Raw genomic sequence first — 15594 nt, forward strand, 5'->3', positions numbered from 1 at the left:
GCCAAGCAATTTACTTGCATGTCTTCCCTGAGAGCATTTTGCATAAACATACGTGGGACTCCTTTGGCTTTATTAATATATATTCTTTGCAGATCTGGAACTTTCATCTCCATCCGTGGAACCGCAGGCTACCGTTCCTACCATGATCGAGTACAATTTGGGTCACAATCTCATGTATACATAGAAGCGCTTTCCTGTGCACTAGTTTATGAATATTGCAACGACTTTCTTTTAGACTCTGATGAGCAGTAGATGGTCCTTCGGGCACTCAATGGTGTCAAACTGTTTATCAGCAACGTCCCGCCCATATCCGAGTACACGCCATCGGTGGTTATGTCCATCAGTAACAGCTCTGTGTCCATGTGTAGAATCTTGACACGGTAACGGTACCTCTATTTAAGCGTTTCATAGTAAAACTCGGATGGTAGCAGTTTTGATCCATCCGTCGAAATTTATGTGTTGGTAACCTGCATCATCATCCCCCCTTTTTAAATTCTTAGCATCTAATTATATAATGTAACTGTTTGATTTCCTCTGATTGTATCCATTTACAGCCAGGTTATTTGCAAGAACTAACGATGGTCCGCCAGTGAAAACCTACCACAGATACCATGTTTGACGAATAAATATTTATCAGTGAGCAGTTTCAATGTAATTCTCGTCCAGCTTGTACAAGTGGAAGGCAATATCGCGAAATGGCTGAAAGATATCCACGAGCAGTAGCACGTCGGTGCGTAGGTACAGATTATCGCAGTCACCGGGATTACAACAACCAAACGGGGAGAAGACATTGTTCGCGTGCGCGTAGTCGTCGTCGGAAATTAAGAGACGGCATCAATAGGTGGCAACCGAGTTCCAGAGATCCTCTCCATGTCGCTCATATACTTGTACAGGTTGCTAGATCCATTTCGTGATAACTTCGAGCGTTTTAAAAGACACATTAATTGAATTCTTGCCGTGGTATAAAATTGTCAACTCATTCGCTCCGTCCAATTTATAATTCAATCCGCATGAGACTTTCTGCAGTTTCATCGTATTTCACTGGGCAGCAACCACGAGCATTTAGAATTCGTGTAAATATGACATATGGGACTTTATCATCCCTTGCATCTCATTCAATTTCACAATATTCTTGCCGGCATGATGGCATATTTCAGCTTTTTGATAACTCCCCTGCAGAAAAAAGCTGTGTCCGGTAGGCAGCTGTTAGGTGGTAAATACATGCAGACAGCTTGGACACGGTAACTTTTTCCTCTTATGAGTGTTCGGTCGGAAAATGACAGGGAAATGTTTTTATCCAAACATAATGGTGGTGCACCTCTGGACCATCAATGTTATTCAGCAACAGTAGATCAACCTCAGTCTAACCATATAAATCTTTGAAATATACATGTAGGGATAGTTGCTGATGATGAAAGTTTTTGTCCCAAGAGAATACATTGACGGCTATACCAGGTTTGAGTTCTTCATGCTCTTCGAATATGGCATCATGGCATCAGAAGCCTTTGCAAGAAATTCGGTTACATAATTTTATTTTATCCAGGCATTGTAGGTATTTTCGAGATTGATCCGTATTATCACGCACGGGATCCAACACGGACAGTAACCCCCATGCAAGACACTGGGTGTCATCTTTTATCACGTTTATGGACGACCGCGGATGAACATAATTTTGATGTTAGAATTTACTTGATCCACGAAAAGGCCTATGGGGGGAAACATCAACTTCCACGCATTTGCACAGAGTCCATAAGTGTAAGTGTCAAAACTCTCAAGGATCAATGCAAAACCTTTATCGCTTTCATAATTAATGGTTTGGATGACTTCGCGGTTCATGATACTGCGGGTCCCATATCGAAAGTGTTGGCGCATGCTATTACAACCATCGTCGGAACCGTCGGTAAGTAGTATTGTTGATCTTGCAAACGGAGGTACCCGCTTGCTGAAATGTTAATACGATTCTCAGACTCATCTTCACAGCTTAATTGCCAGGTGCGTATTCGATGGGAATAATGGCACGATAATTTTGTCAAGCACCAACGCGCTTGTGTAATCTAAACTCTGAAACTGGTAGTCGTAATGCTTGTGCAGCAGCATATGCGGCAATAGTGGCTGTGATACGGCGGCAGTGGTCTTGTTGATCAACAACCATTCTTGTGATTTCACATTCTTTGTCCGTGGAGGAATCGTAATATGTAACTAGCCTGCTTTTTTCACGAAACACTGGTTCTTGGTCGTTTTCGGCTCATCCACGAGTCATAATAACGCAACAAAATCCGATTTTCTCACTCATCTCGTTATCTTTATTTTACGGTATCACGCAAATTGTTTGAGCTGGTTCACAGCTTTTCTCGTCACCAGCTGTGGTTCATCCAATGAAAGTTTTCTCACCACTAGCCGTAGTTCGTTTGTGATTCTTAACTGTGTAAACAACTCTGCTTCTCTAGCACATCTTTTCAGTTTTAGTTCATGGTTGCGCGAATTGTTAGAGCGTGTTCACGGTAGTCATATTTGTAATAATGATTCTGTAATTAATTGTTAATCCAATATTGAAGTTGTTTTTATACAATCCTTATTGTTTTGTTGCTTTATCAGGTAATGGGGGTCTGTAAAATTTGTTTTATCTTATCTGCAACCACAATCGCTTTTATGTTTTATATTATTTCATAGACGTTTGTGCCTTTTTGAATGGTGTCGACGTGAATAGCATTGTTGTTCTTTCCTCAACGGTGTATGCAGTTTTACGCCACTTAGCTCCGATGCAACACGAGAGTTACTGTCGAGACCTGTTTCAACACATCACGCAGCTACTGTGATTTACAGTATTAGTAATGATTTGTTCGACCGCAATGATTTTCCGAGGCGTATGCCTTTGCATCGATTGTGTCCAAGTGCTATCAGAATTGTTATATATACACGATGATTGTATTCTTCAATAGAAATGCTCATCAATGTTCTCTATGGATGCTCTGCGTATCTTCAGGCGTATCCTGTCCATTGTAAGATACGCATATAGGGTTACAGAGTGCACTGCAGGCGATAGTATTTGAATTTACGACCAATTACTTTGGTAGTTTCCAAACTCGGGCCGTCTTACTAAGGCACATCAATCGAGGATTAACTTCAAATAACTTTTCCTGGTCACATATAATTTTCTCGTAGCTAGCATTGGATCAAATCATTGTACTCTGATCAGTAGAAAGTATGATACCAACTCGTAAATACACCCTCCCCGTACTGTGACACCCGAAGAATTCAAGTTTTGCAATATTCATATGCTGACTCCATAATTTCGGTGTCTTTGCATGTGAATCTTTGATAGAAATCCTGACATCAAATCTGCCGCTCATACTCTGCAGTTTTTAGACATTTCTGCTCCATTTGTATAAATGCCGCTTGGGTTTCCATATAATATACACTAAATGCATCTTTGCAAAAAAAATTTGTTCTTGACGGTGATCTTTGAGATATTAGCTGCCTTGACCACCGTTGTTACCTTCTTCGTCTCCGCTATCTTCGTCGTCTTTATTAAATATTTCTCTATCTTCGCTGGTGTGTCACTATCTTCAAGGTCATCAGTACCGGAGTCTCAATTAAAGTCAGCGATTTTAAGTTGTTTTTAACGATATCATGCAATGGTTGTTCACGCTTTTTGTTGTCTTTTTCGCCTAGTTTCTGTCTATCTTGCGCCAACACGACTCCTAACCTGGTTAACTTATCATGTTCTATCTGATTAAATTATACAGCATTTCTGGGCTTCTTTAAAAGTCAACACGATGCATTCAAGCTTACAGTCGAATAGGTCTCTTGAATCGAAGCTTAGAAAATTAGAAACTAATTTTACAGTACACGTTACATCCTACCCGACCCCTGTTCGTACACTCATCTGATTTTTATTGGCTAATCATACGGCTATTTGCGACTTAAGATTATGATGACCAGTCTCTTGGGGTCAATTACATTTGTGACAGACCGCTCTGGTGGTCTAGTGGTTGGAGCATCCGCCATGGGTGCGGGAGGTCGCAGGTTCGAACCCCGACCGTGTCATACCAAAGACTTAAAAAAATGTTACTAACAGCTGCCTCTGTAGGTGCTCAGGGTCTTCAATATGTATATGAGTTGATGAAGATGAATTTTATAAATGTTATAATCGTCTACATTACTCCACTAATTTCATCAATATGCTATTTATTTTGTTCTGGATACGTGTGTGTGTGTGTGTGCGTGTGTGTGTGTGTGTGTGTGTGTGTGTGTGTGAGAGAGAGAGAGAGAGAGAGTTATTATAATATTATACACATACTTGATTCATTATTTATTCTCTTTTTTTTATTTTGGACGGAAACAAATTTTTATTTTTTATTTGCACATTCGTAATTGCGTCCTCAGAAATTCAGACCACATCATAGCAAAACTGAATGAAACAATGATGTTATAATGATATCGAGAAAACAACATAAACACAGAAATAACATCTCCAGGAACTTGATTTGTCCTAGACATCTAACAACCTACCGTCTGTAGTTAGAACACTTGATATGGCAAAATATTTTAATTGTACAAACAATACCCTACAACTATGAAATGTCTTATAACAATTAACAATATAAAAAACATGAAAAAGTACATACACCAATTACATCAATAGGTTTGTATTAATTACAACAATAAATATTTTATTAATTACACAAATTAGCATTGTTTTGTTTATATCAATTAGTATAATACTATTTACAACATTTAGTATTTTACTAGTTGCACCAATTAGTATTGTAAATAAATACACCAATTAAAATTGTACTGTTTACAAACTTTACATCAATTAGTTTAGTACTATTTCTAGAAGAACAATTTGGTTTCATTTTATGGAAAAGAAAATCACAACATTACATAATCGAATACTATTGTATTCAAATGGATAGCACGGTAAGAATGAAGGAAAATTCATGTATGCAGTCGGTGAAAAGCAATTTGATGGGCTGATGAGATGAGGTGACGTAATGAACAGGCGACGTCATTTTTGCGTAAACATTGACAAATTCAGTACCTGATGGACACTTGGTTAACAGAAGATCTCCATCAGCCAAATCTCCTTGTTCCGATTGAATGACATATATATTTCAACTGGTTAAATAACTGGAGCATTTTCATACAGTCTACGAAATATGTTCGTTAGTCATTCCATACATGCAAATATTATCTATATAATTTTGTCCGACAGTATGTACAGGCAAATTCTGAGATAGAGAGAATGCATTCTTAGTTGAGCATCTACAAATTTTAATCAAAGCGCGTTCTATGGGTAACAGTGAAGTATTGCTTCAGGCAACTATATGGCGTTAATTGCATCGAGTCATGCTAGAATCTGGCTTGAGGAGACTACATAATCAGTCGGCAGATTATAAACCTGTACTCCCCCCTCCCAGATGTTATTTTTTCGGTTATTTTGTGAACACAAAAACACTTCTGATGCGATTGTCCGAATTTGTTTCTATATCAAATTAGACCCAGGTACTATTTCGGGTATCTCACACTAAACGCTGCTGTTTTCTACCAGTCTGTGCAGACTGTGCATGACATTCAAAATGAAAATTTCTGTCATTTACATTTGTCTGGCGAACAGTTCAACAATATTGACTCGGCAGATTAGTTACGACATTGCATGTCAAGATACGTCACGAAGCAGTCACTATCTGGATTTCTAAAAACAAAATTGTGTCCTGAAATTATTTTAATTTTTTTCTTATTTCTAAATTTCGCATGCTTACAAATTCATGGTTTTCATAAAGAAAAAAAGTACTGGTATGGTGTTCAATTATCATAACCAGATCTTGGGGATATGTGTTCTCGGCGTACAACGCCAATGATGATGTTTAAGCATTTTGACCAAACTTACGCATACCACTACAATCACATCGGAAGATGATTTTGGTCACAGCAGAAAACTCTTAGGCATTCTAAATGAACATATACCCTGATATGATAGCGCATTGCTTGACGGCAGATCAGGGTTCAGGTCTTCCTGCTCAAGCGTGCATATAGGACCAGTGTCAGTAGAGGAGTAAGTCAATTATCTAACTTTTTATTTTCATTCTGGAAATTACGTAACACGTAACACGCAACACAAGTACATAGTATTATGCACAATATACGTTACAATATATTTACAGACAATGTACAACAGACACAAGACACGTGACGCGACAACCTATATCAGCATATATTTGCTTCCTAGAATGAAACTGGTTTCAGTACAACTCTTTCTCTCTGTCTCTCTCCCCCCCCCCACACGCACACAGACATACACAAAAAACAGCCTATCTGGTATACTTCAAGTTAAGATTTACATCAGATTTATTATCTATAAAAAAATCTGAAATCACTTATTATATTTCAGTTTTCTAAAAGTTCTCTTTTAGACCATTCGTGACAAGAATAGTCTGAAGTTGGCACAAGTTTTGAGGTGGCATTGAAGAATTGTTATTGTACGTGTATTTCAACTGTTAATGTACATTTATTTCAGTTGTTAATCCACGTGCATTACAAGGGGGGAGGGGTGTTGTTGTCCAGATTATTAAACATATTATAATAACTATATTTGATCAAGCTTTACCTAACTGTTCAGCGGTGCATAGGTGTTTGTGAGTTTTAATGGTACTTTTAACACGATAGTAGTAATACCCACCCAGGTCAGCCCAGTCAATAGCTCCTATGCAGTAAGGGCCTTAGCAAACGCGGTGCCCCATTTCGATCATTTTAGCGAGGCCCCCTGGATTTACGCGCTGGGCTCCATGTGAGCAAGGCATTTGGAAATAAAGTTCTCAACAAGTTTTATATGATATTGAACTTAAAATATTCTTCCGTCTCTTTAAAATTATTTTCTCTCTCTCTCTCTCTCTCTCTCTCTCTCTCTCTCTCTCTCTCTCTCTATATATATATATATATATATATATATATATATATATATATATATATATATATATATATATATATTAAATTGCTAACGTTCGGTTCCCCTGCGAGCGCGGGGCCTGATTGGGCCAAATCCGCCCAATTGACCTAAGGCCGGCCTTGCCCCTATGTGTCTTTTTGTAAGGTGAATAAGCTTCCATGCTCTTGGCATGATGTAGCCATGAATGAATTCAATGTGTCGTTAAGCCAACTAAAAACAGTAAGTAACAACCAAGGTAAAAACTAGTTTCAAAATATTCGAATAAGTTAAGTATAAAATGTCCAATAGTTGCAGTAAGTTTTTGATGTTATATATGTTATGTTTACAATCAATGTAGAAAACTTGTGGAACAAAATAACTCTAACATATATCAAAACAATTTTTAAAAATGCTTCTAAAAATCGTCCTATAGGACAAGAGCACTTTTAAAGTATAATCGTGCAAATGGAATGTGCCTTGCCCAAGGACTCCTTAAGTCTCATCGTCGTTGCTTCCCTTGCTGTATAGGCATTATCTCCCCTGCAAAGTCATCTTTCTAAACATTTTCATTTAAAAAAAAAAATGTTAATAACTATTGTTTTAGCTTGTAATAATTATATTGGTAAAGATACATAGTTTTTTTTATTAATAAATAATATAAATAACCCATTTAAATATCAACTGATTTACATCAATTTCTTTAAAATTATTTAAAACTTAGAAAATGTTAGGTAGTGTAAGGATTCATGCACCTAAACAGGCCATACAGTTTAATTCATTCAAAAGTACAAGCCAAATCGGAAATGAATATGCTGATTTGACTTGCATAATAAGTACGGGCATATTGCAATTTTTAATTTTTTAAAATCTTAACTTACAAAGTTTTATTGGCTATTACAACCGATTATCCATACTTAACAAGCTTTCAAAATCACGGACAAACCATTCTAATAATATTAACCAATGTAGGTGAATCCATCCCATGGCTAGGGTTAGCACACTAGTCCCTTGCACATCATGACAGGCTAACCCTGGATAGAAGCCAATCACATCTTGTCTTTCTGCTACTAGATCTTTCGGCCAGAACCCATATGCTTAATTCCTTCCAAGAGGAGGTGGGGGGGGGGGGGCGGGGGCCAGTGTCCGAGTGGTATGAGGTTATCGCCATTACAGATCAAGTACATCTTAAGTCTGCCCGTGTGCGTTCAAAGTTTGCAAGTCGGTGGTACATGCTGTGGTCTTCCCAAATTCATCCTCCACCAAAAGTACTTGCCGCCATGTATAATCTTTAATGTGCTGGAAAATGGCTGTAAGCCCCAGCAAAACCAGAGCAATCCTTCAAGGTGATTGACTTTGCGCTATTACAGTAGCGGGCAAAAATTTAAATATACCTTGAAAAAATTCAGAAGAAATTATTCATAAATTCGTCCACAGACAACAAAACAAGAAAGGTTATCGCACAAATCGTCTTGATATTAAAAATTTGAAGTAAATTTAATTTTATAAATAAGTTGCGGTAAAACCAAACGGACTAAAATATGAAATGACTACTATCGGGAGGCAATGCATTACTGGCAAGGGAGGTAACTTGTACAATACCGAATAGTACATTTCCATTTTGTAAAATGATATATGATACAAAGTAGGTGATATTAGGAATTTAGTAAAGGGGGTTTTAGCACAAAATATGCAAAACTCCTTTGTTTAACATGGCCTTCTATGGCTCTTATAATGTAGAAATGACGATTTTCCCCCATAAATTCTGATCTATGTACATTGCTATAGTTAATTAGCACTACTGACTCAACGTTTCATACAATAAAATGCCAACAAAGAAGAGATTAAGTTACATACATGTACGGGTATTTGCATAATTGCATATGTTGAAAAATATTCTTTGGAAACCATGTAAAGATGTAATAAACTGATATATAATGTTCTATCAAAATGCATTCATAATCTACAATTTTTCGTTATCAAAACGCGCGAAACGAAACAATTAAAATAGTAGACGGCCAGACTTTGAATGTAATTACTTATCTGATATAGCATATGCGTTAGAATGAAAGGTTATGATTAAAAACAGTCATCATCATCCTGGTTATAGTTCTCTCTCTCTCTGTCTGTTTGTCTGTCTGTCTGTCTGTCTCTCTCTCTCTCTCTGTTTTTCTTACAGTAGAATTATTGAAACGTTTAGCGTTAATGAACTCTGAGCCTTTTAATGTCCAGTCGTTAACAAAAGTCGTTATTGAAAACAATGTTTACTTGTTTTGATCAAAAATGATTACAGTAAGGGGAATTCTACAGCGACCGTTTTTCTTAATGTAAAAGACACATTGTTGTTGTATCTTTGATTCCAGGTAATAAAAAGGTAACGTTGTTAATAGCCAACATCCGTATCCATGGAGAAGCGTGGAGGAGGAAGAAGTGCAAAGAGTCTAAGAAATGAACATACTACGTAAGCGGCAATTCTCAGCTCGTTTTCATGTTTTCACAGTCAAGTTATTCCAAAGGCAGCGACGTCTCTTAATACAATACAATATTTAATCTCCAATCAATTATGTTGCTACCCATTTTCATTTGTGTTCTGTTTATTTTTAAGAAGTTCACAGAAGGATCGAATGCATGAAAATAAATAGCGTAGCATTCAAAGAAATTAAAAATGAGCGGTAAAAATTCACAATAATTTAATGGAATCTAAATAAAAGCTGAACCGGGGCAACCACAAAATCTGATAAGTAATTCAAGAAAAGCCATTCTATGGTATAATAGAAAGTAGTTTCATTAATTCCCCTGTGAAAAGAAACTCATTAAATAAACATGATTTCTGTGGAATACTATGTCTCGCCTGCTCCGCCCATAGATATTCTAAATACACAGCAATGTCGTTAGGCATTGCAACGGTTGGTGTGACCTTTTATTGCCCGCGGTACACCCATCGAATTTGATGACCATATATGCAACAATGTCAGAGAAACTGAATAAAATGGAAACTTTTAACGTTGATGCCAAATGTAAGCCACCAAAACGGAAATGTGGTGCCTATGTCTCGTTGAAAATGGTAGCATCTTTAAGGTTTGCTTTTAATGCCTTTGGAACAACAGGACGGATAAATCTGTAAAGTAACACTTTGAATAGGTCATGAAAACGTCTACTAACTATAAGACAAGAATGAAAGGATACACCTATTTAGGCTGAAATATTATAGATAAGAACAGTAAATGTTTAAAATAAAAACAGCTCTCAAACATAAAGGAAGCATAAAAAACTACGATGAACAAAAACTTACTGAAGTGGTTCTTTACCTGATTATACTCGAGGACTTAGAAATTATAGTGAAGCCTCCCAAAACGATAACATATATTTAACAATATGCAATTGCATTAGGCCAGAATGTGGGGCTGCTTTCCTTTCATTTTATCTAAACAATAATCTCTCTTTAACTATATGCACCTGCATTAGGCCAGAGGGTGGGGCTGCTTTCCTTTCATTTTATCTAAACATTAATCTCTTTTTAAAAGTCAGAACCCTTTCCGTGCCTAAACAGCTACCTCGATTCAGTGGTTGTTTCAAACGATATTGCAGTTTATTACCTTTTGGATACAAGAAGTGCAGCTGTTATTATAATGTGTACACTTGATGATCACGAAACTTTTCTTACACAATTTAGTGCATACAGTATATGATTCTAGAGATTTATTGTTTGAAATATATAGACTGAATACATTAACATCGCCGCCATGACTTGCATGCAAACACCTTCAAAGAAAGTGCGAATTTCTTTTGCCACCAAACCCAACAAAATAATTGTCTGCATACCACAACGAAAACAAAGAGAGAGAGAGAGAGAGAGAGAGAGAGAGAGAGAGAGAGAGATAGCATTATGTTCCTTCTGGATATATCTGTGACTGAACATTTAAGAAATGTATATCCTAGAGGTTTTTAGAAATGCAACATGTAACTGAACATTAACTTAATTATTTCTACTGAAAGGAACATAGACGTACTGGGATATTATCTGAAACGACGCAAAATAAAAGCACAAAACAAAACAACAAGCCACACCAAAATAAATTATTTTTAGGCTTTGAACTAATTCAATTAGCAATAGTGTTACAAAGTCAGAGCTGAAAGAATCAATATATCCTTGACATTTCGTAAAGTGTGTCAACGTGCCTAAAAGTCATAGCTGTTGTTTCTGTGGCTTCGTTATTACGGTGAAAATTAGCTGGCATATATGTACTATAAAATTTATGGAATTAAATTTCGTAGACCAAACAAAAATATCTCGATCCAGAAGAATGTTCACGGCTCTGACTTTGTGAACTCTAAAACTAAACAAAATTTGAAGAGGCATAATGTGCCTACAACACTGATCAACAGCTAGTAAGATAGAACATATATCAAGGGTCCTATGAAATCACGCATGCTCTGGACTTCTGCGCACCCCTAGCTTTTGCCACGAACCTGGCGACCTGTAAAGCGGTCCCAATTCCATGTTTGCTATTAACAACGTCCCCATTTGCAGTCCTAAACAACATGTGTTGGGTTGAATGCGTTTGCCTGCTGGGCAGATATTGAATGAACTCTTTGTTATCCTGGTAATCTGGGTCTCCGATCACTAGGACTGTCAGACTACCGTCTACGGCTCCAACAATAACTGAAAATCCATCTGGGGAACAGGACATGGCATTGATTTCAGCATGAGCCTTGTACAGGGCGATCAATTTCCCATCCGAGATCCTGAATACCCTAAGCGTCCGATGACCAGAGTGGTAGTATAACACATGTCTGTCGTTTGGGGTAAACATGACATCTATATTGAAGACACCTTCTGCCACTCGGGGTATAAGTATCTTAACAGTTTTCCCATTTTTCAAGTCTAATAGTTCAAGTCCACCACGAGTCGGAGCGTACAAACCTTGCTTACCCGTTTTCATGGCCATTCCGTTCCACCGCATTACCGACCTCACCAGTGTCTTTTTCTTCAGATCCAAAATATTTCCCTTTTCCTCATCAACAATGGCAACTTGGTGTGGGTCGTGAGGCATGGCTAGAACCTTAATTAGAGGTTTGTAGTTGCTATATTTCAGCTGAAGATTGTACAAACATGTTCCAGTCTTTGCCTGGTAGACCCCAAGAACGTCGCCACTTTTGTCCGTTGATGGAACAGCCAACATGAGACCATCAGTGGTTAAGGCCGCTTTCTTGAATTGATTTTTTAATCCAAATTCAAACTTAAAGACTTGCTCTCCCTCCGGAATGGAATAGCATACGCAGACCCCCTTTTGGCCAGGATTTTTTGAAAATGCAAGGAGTCTTGTGTCTGATTCATTCAACATGATTTGCTGTACATCACGCTGTGGAATCGTTTTTATAGCTGTTTCTTTTGATACCTCCCAAATGACGACGTTGGCTGTTTCTGCGGCTGCGACATAGAGTCCATCGAACGTGATGAGTGCCTCTGTTACAACCGATGTGGTAACGGTTGTTCCGAAGGTTTTCTGAAGTTTTCCACTCTCTAGGTTCCAAACACCTATACAGTTACGACTAGTGGTTACTCCAAGAGGAACTTCTGTTGCCATGTCTATCGTTTCGATTGGTTTCTCTAATCTATCGATGGAGTGCACATCCTCCAGGATGTTATCAAAGTTCCAGACCTTGATCGTCTTGTCAATGGAGGAAGAAATTACTTTATTGCAACCGGCAGAAACTGATGTCAAGGCAACAATTCTACCAAAATGAGCATCAAGAACCTTAACCATGTTACCTTGTTTCACATCCCAAACATATAAATTCTTTCGCACTCCTGCTACAACAAAATGATTATTCTTTGTGAACACAATTAAATTTGTGAGTTGATTTTTTGTTGGAATGTTGCGAATTCCATGTGGAAGCTTGGGTTGCACAAGTGAATCGGTTTTCAAATTCCAGAGCTTGTAACCTAGAAGAAAAGCAGCAACAAGGTAGTTTTCGTCTTCTGAGAGAGTCAGAGAAAAGACCTTGTCATGGTTATCACCCAGCGTCCTATCATATCGCCACGCGTTACCTTCTTTCCTGTACACAGCAACTGCGTTATCACTAATTTCTATGCATGTGTACATGATCTTTTTGTCTTTGGTCAAGGCAATGGCACTGTGGAATTCGAACGGATCCGTACTTTCGTCCTGTACCTCTAGTGTCATTTCCGTGTCATCGTCCGTCCCACTTTTCACGATAAGGTATGTTTTTTCATCCTTGCCGAAATCCACCGCAAGTAACGGCTGTTTCAGTTCTGTGTACTGTTTAGATATGAACTGTCCATTGACAGTGTATAGATAGTATTCCACATTCGACCATATGGCCACATGAGTATTGTTTATAGTTGTTCCAGTGATGGGTGCATCTTTCACTGGCGGGCTGATGATTTGGAACTCACCAGTCACAATATTCAAAACAACGACCTGATTGTTGTTGGTGTACCCCGCCGCATATTTGTCATTTTCCGATATGACCAGATTTTGCATGATTCCCTCAATCCCAGGCACAACTGTTCGGAACACCTCCCCATTAGACAAGTCCCAGATGATGAATTTGTTTGAAACAGTTACGAGATATTTTGCGTCAGAGGTTGTGCTGATCCCGAAGGGAGCAAATAGATGACCTTCTAGGGAATATTGCAAAGGTCCACCAGGCGTGTGTAGACAGTGATGGGCCGGAACGAGTGCGCAGTGAGCGAGTCCATCTGTATCACACTGCTGTATCAGACTCCTAATGTTCTCGTTGTGAGTGTAGTAAGGTAATAATCGTCCAATAATCTGTGGCCCAATCATGCTTGGGTAATGACTGAGAATCGAGCTGGACAATCGAATTGCATCGGCAATCAATTTAACATCTTTCTGATATACATGCTCGAGAAGATCTTCAAAGTCTGATAACGTAGCTTGAAGAGGCATGCAACTCAATTTTGCTTGTAACCAGTTATAATTGAATATAACTTTGGAATAGAGTTCTTCATACCGATGTGATCGAATCAGATGATATGGCATTTCGTTTAGCTTTCTGAGATTATATCGAATTACCTTTCCGTTCTCATCCGTGAACACAAGGGGTTGAAGTGGGACCTTCCTGTCACTTTCGCCTCCTCTTTCTTCAAGACGAAACATTTTTCTTTGAGCGTCAGTATACTCAAACGGTTTTGGGTTTCCACCTCCCCAAACCCCAAGAAAGTAATCGGCTATCATGGAATGCGTTTCACTAACGAAGTTCAGGTTTTTGAAGTATCTTTCAGTGGCAGCGTCAATAAACTGTCGATGATACCAACCAATAACACTGACACCATCTGCTTCTCTTTCGCTGAGGTAGGAAGGAAGATCTGCCCTTATTCTGGTCCAGAGTAGGGGTGGAATTCTCCGCACTGGAGGCAAATGGTACTGGTACACATCATTCAGCACTTTTTCATCCAACGAAAGCAGGTCCTCCAGCTCTGCCTCGGAGACACCACTTTTAGCTGCTGTGATAATACCAAGTGCATGAAACACGAGCGTCTTGCCGTGTTGAATTTCTATCCTTTCGTATAGTTTCATGATGCTGTCATGGATCGTGAATGCCAAGGTTGTATTTAGCGATTTGGTGTAGGACTTCCATCTACATATCTCATCAAAGACTAGCTTGACAAACAGAGGTAGATTGCACTTTGTTAAGGCTTCATTCACCAGTTCCCACTGACTTTCAGTTACCGTCCTTTTCTTATCTTTTAACCAGAACTTCAAAATAGTTCCACTCAGATTTTCTCCCAAAGGTAACACCTGTACATAATTTTCATCCCCCTCTATCATAAGTCGCAAAGTCGCGAGTATGTTGTAGTAGTTAGGCAGAGTGGATACAATTACGTGTACGTGAGGGGGAAGTTTTGTTGGTAACCAAGCCAACTGGTGGGCGCCATCTGCACCAGACAACTGATCAAGAGAGTCTAGGATAAGGATTAGAGGACGTTCTTCTGTTGCACATGTAATTAATTTCTTAAAGTGTTGAATCAAAGGAGATAGTTCGTCTGGTATGTCCTCCAAAGGTTGGTCATAGACCACAGAAAGCTGATTGCACAAACTTATCAAGAGTGGAATGATAGTCGAGCTGTTTGGGGTTGTTCCTAGAAATCGTAGGACCATGCAAGGCTTCTTGTCAGCAGGAAACCATGATTGTACCTGAAAATATAAACAACAAAAATTCTGAAAATTGAGAGGGATAGTATGCTTGCCAGATTCCACCCAGCTGAAAGTGTAAAGCGCCAGTACTGGATGGGTGTGGATGGGTAGGTGTCTATCTATGATTGGGGGCGGGGATGGGTAGGGTTCAGCCTGTGATTAGCTGCATCGCATCTAAGTGGAGTTATTTGATCTAAGAGGTGAAAAGATTAAACAGTCATGCATGCATATTTCCCAACCTCAGTGATTCACGGAGACTGTCTGGTAAACGTCTTCGCATTCTTCGTAGTCTACTTTGCCTATGCTTTATTCCCATCCCCAATGGTCCCATACACCCGACCGTAACGAATCTTTGTTAAGCAAATTAAAAAAGTACACTGATGATTACTTCGAGTTAACACCAAGTAGATTTTTTGAAGGTTTCCCCACGATACTTAATTACTTCTAAGTTGCATCAAGTCGATTTAGGAAGGTTTCACATCA

General features: G+C 38.5%; 1 protein-coding gene across 1 annotated transcript in view; it reads right to left on the minus strand.

Moving 5' to 3' along the window:
* Positions 1-4269: 4269 nt before the first annotated feature.
* Positions 4270-15594, minus strand: part of LOC149781064 (NACHT and WD repeat domain-containing protein 2-like) — a gene marked incomplete at its 5' end in the record, with an annotated part of 93268 nt that continues 81943 nt past the window's right edge. The window contains one exon of the mRNA XM_089936270.1: positions 4270-15111. Coding sequence (XP_089792396.1) covers positions 11341-15111 — 3771 coding nt within the window. The remainder of the gene's footprint in view (positions 15112-15594) is intronic.

This window comes from Sinohyriopsis cumingii, chromosome 16 (genome assembly GCF_028554795.1).
Source record: "Sinohyriopsis cumingii isolate HCF-2022 chromosome 16, ASM2855479v2, whole genome shotgun sequence".
NCBI classification, from domain to species: domain Eukaryota; kingdom Metazoa; phylum Mollusca; class Bivalvia; order Unionida; family Unionidae; genus Sinohyriopsis; species Sinohyriopsis cumingii.